At 48.7% G+C, this 952-nt stretch overlaps 1 protein-coding gene across 1 annotated transcript; it reads right to left on the bottom strand.

Annotated features, from left to right (window-relative positions):
• Positions 1-62: 62 nt before the first annotated feature.
• Positions 63-718, bottom strand: LOC147819951 (stabilin-2-like; the record flags this gene model as incomplete). Its single annotated transcript, XM_087179659.1, has 3 exons — positions 585-718; positions 321-501; positions 63-156 (listed from the first exon to the last, which is right to left on the bottom strand). Coding segments are annotated over exons 1-3 (384 nt in total), but the record flags the coding sequence as incomplete, so codon positions are not given.
• Between the last annotated feature and the right edge of the window lie 234 nt (positions 719-952).

Below are 952 nucleotides of genomic sequence, written 5' to 3'. Positions count from 1 at the left end.
GGATCAGGACTGTGAGGGATCAGGACCAAAGAGCTGGACATCAGTGAGTTCAGGTGACTTACGTTCACACTGCAGCCGCCTCGGCGAGGAGGAGCACAGGGGTCAGACTCCACACAGGTGATACCATCACCTTGGTAACCATGTTTACATACACACCTGAAACGTACACAGCACACACTGAATGAAACAGCACATGGGGGAGTTCACAGGTAATCAGATTACTGAGTTTCCCATGAGCACTTCGTCAGATCTGATTCTCCAGGTTGAAGAAATGAGGCTCACTTACTGTTTATAGTTAAAACTGATACAGGTAAACTCACCTGGTGGTCCCTTGGCTGAAGTCACAGTTGGCGTGGGCGTGACAAAACTGAGCCTGAACGCCGCAGGCCGCTGTTTGTCGGTCACAGAACTGACCAGTGAAACCCATCTGACACGAGTCCGGTTTACACCGACCATCTGAGTCTGGACGGTTGTCACACTGTCCATGGATACAGGGACAGGCTGTAGGCACACAGGTGAGCCTACATCATCATGACATCACACCTGCGTGTATGACGTCATCAGATGAGGGCACTCAGACTTACCTGTGTCACAGTTTGCGCCATATTTGTTGGAGAAGGAGCAGTACTGACAGCGAGAGCCTCTGAAGTTCGAATTACAGATACACGACCCATTTCCTCCAGTCCCCTCCATACACTGTAAAAACAACACTTCAGTTTCCTCCAGTCCCCTCCATACACTGTAAAAACAACACTTCAGTTTCCTCCAGTCCCCTCCATACACTGTAAAAACAACACTTCAGTTTACTCCAGTCCCCTCCATACACTGTAAAAACTACACTTCAGTTTACTCCAGTCCCCTCCATACACTGTAAAAACAACACTTCAGTTTCCTCCAGTCCCCTCCATACACTGTAAAAACAACACTTCAGTTTCCTCCAGTCCCCTCCATA

Source organism: Seriola lalandi, unplaced genomic scaffold (assembly GCF_002814215.2).
Source record: "Seriola lalandi dorsalis isolate HSWRI2012SDOR001 ecotype SW California unplaced genomic scaffold, Sedor1 jcf7180002011208, whole genome shotgun sequence".
Classification (NCBI taxonomy): domain Eukaryota; kingdom Metazoa; phylum Chordata; class Actinopteri; order Carangiformes; family Carangidae; genus Seriola; species Seriola lalandi.
This window is presented reverse-complemented; position numbering and strand designations above follow the sequence as displayed.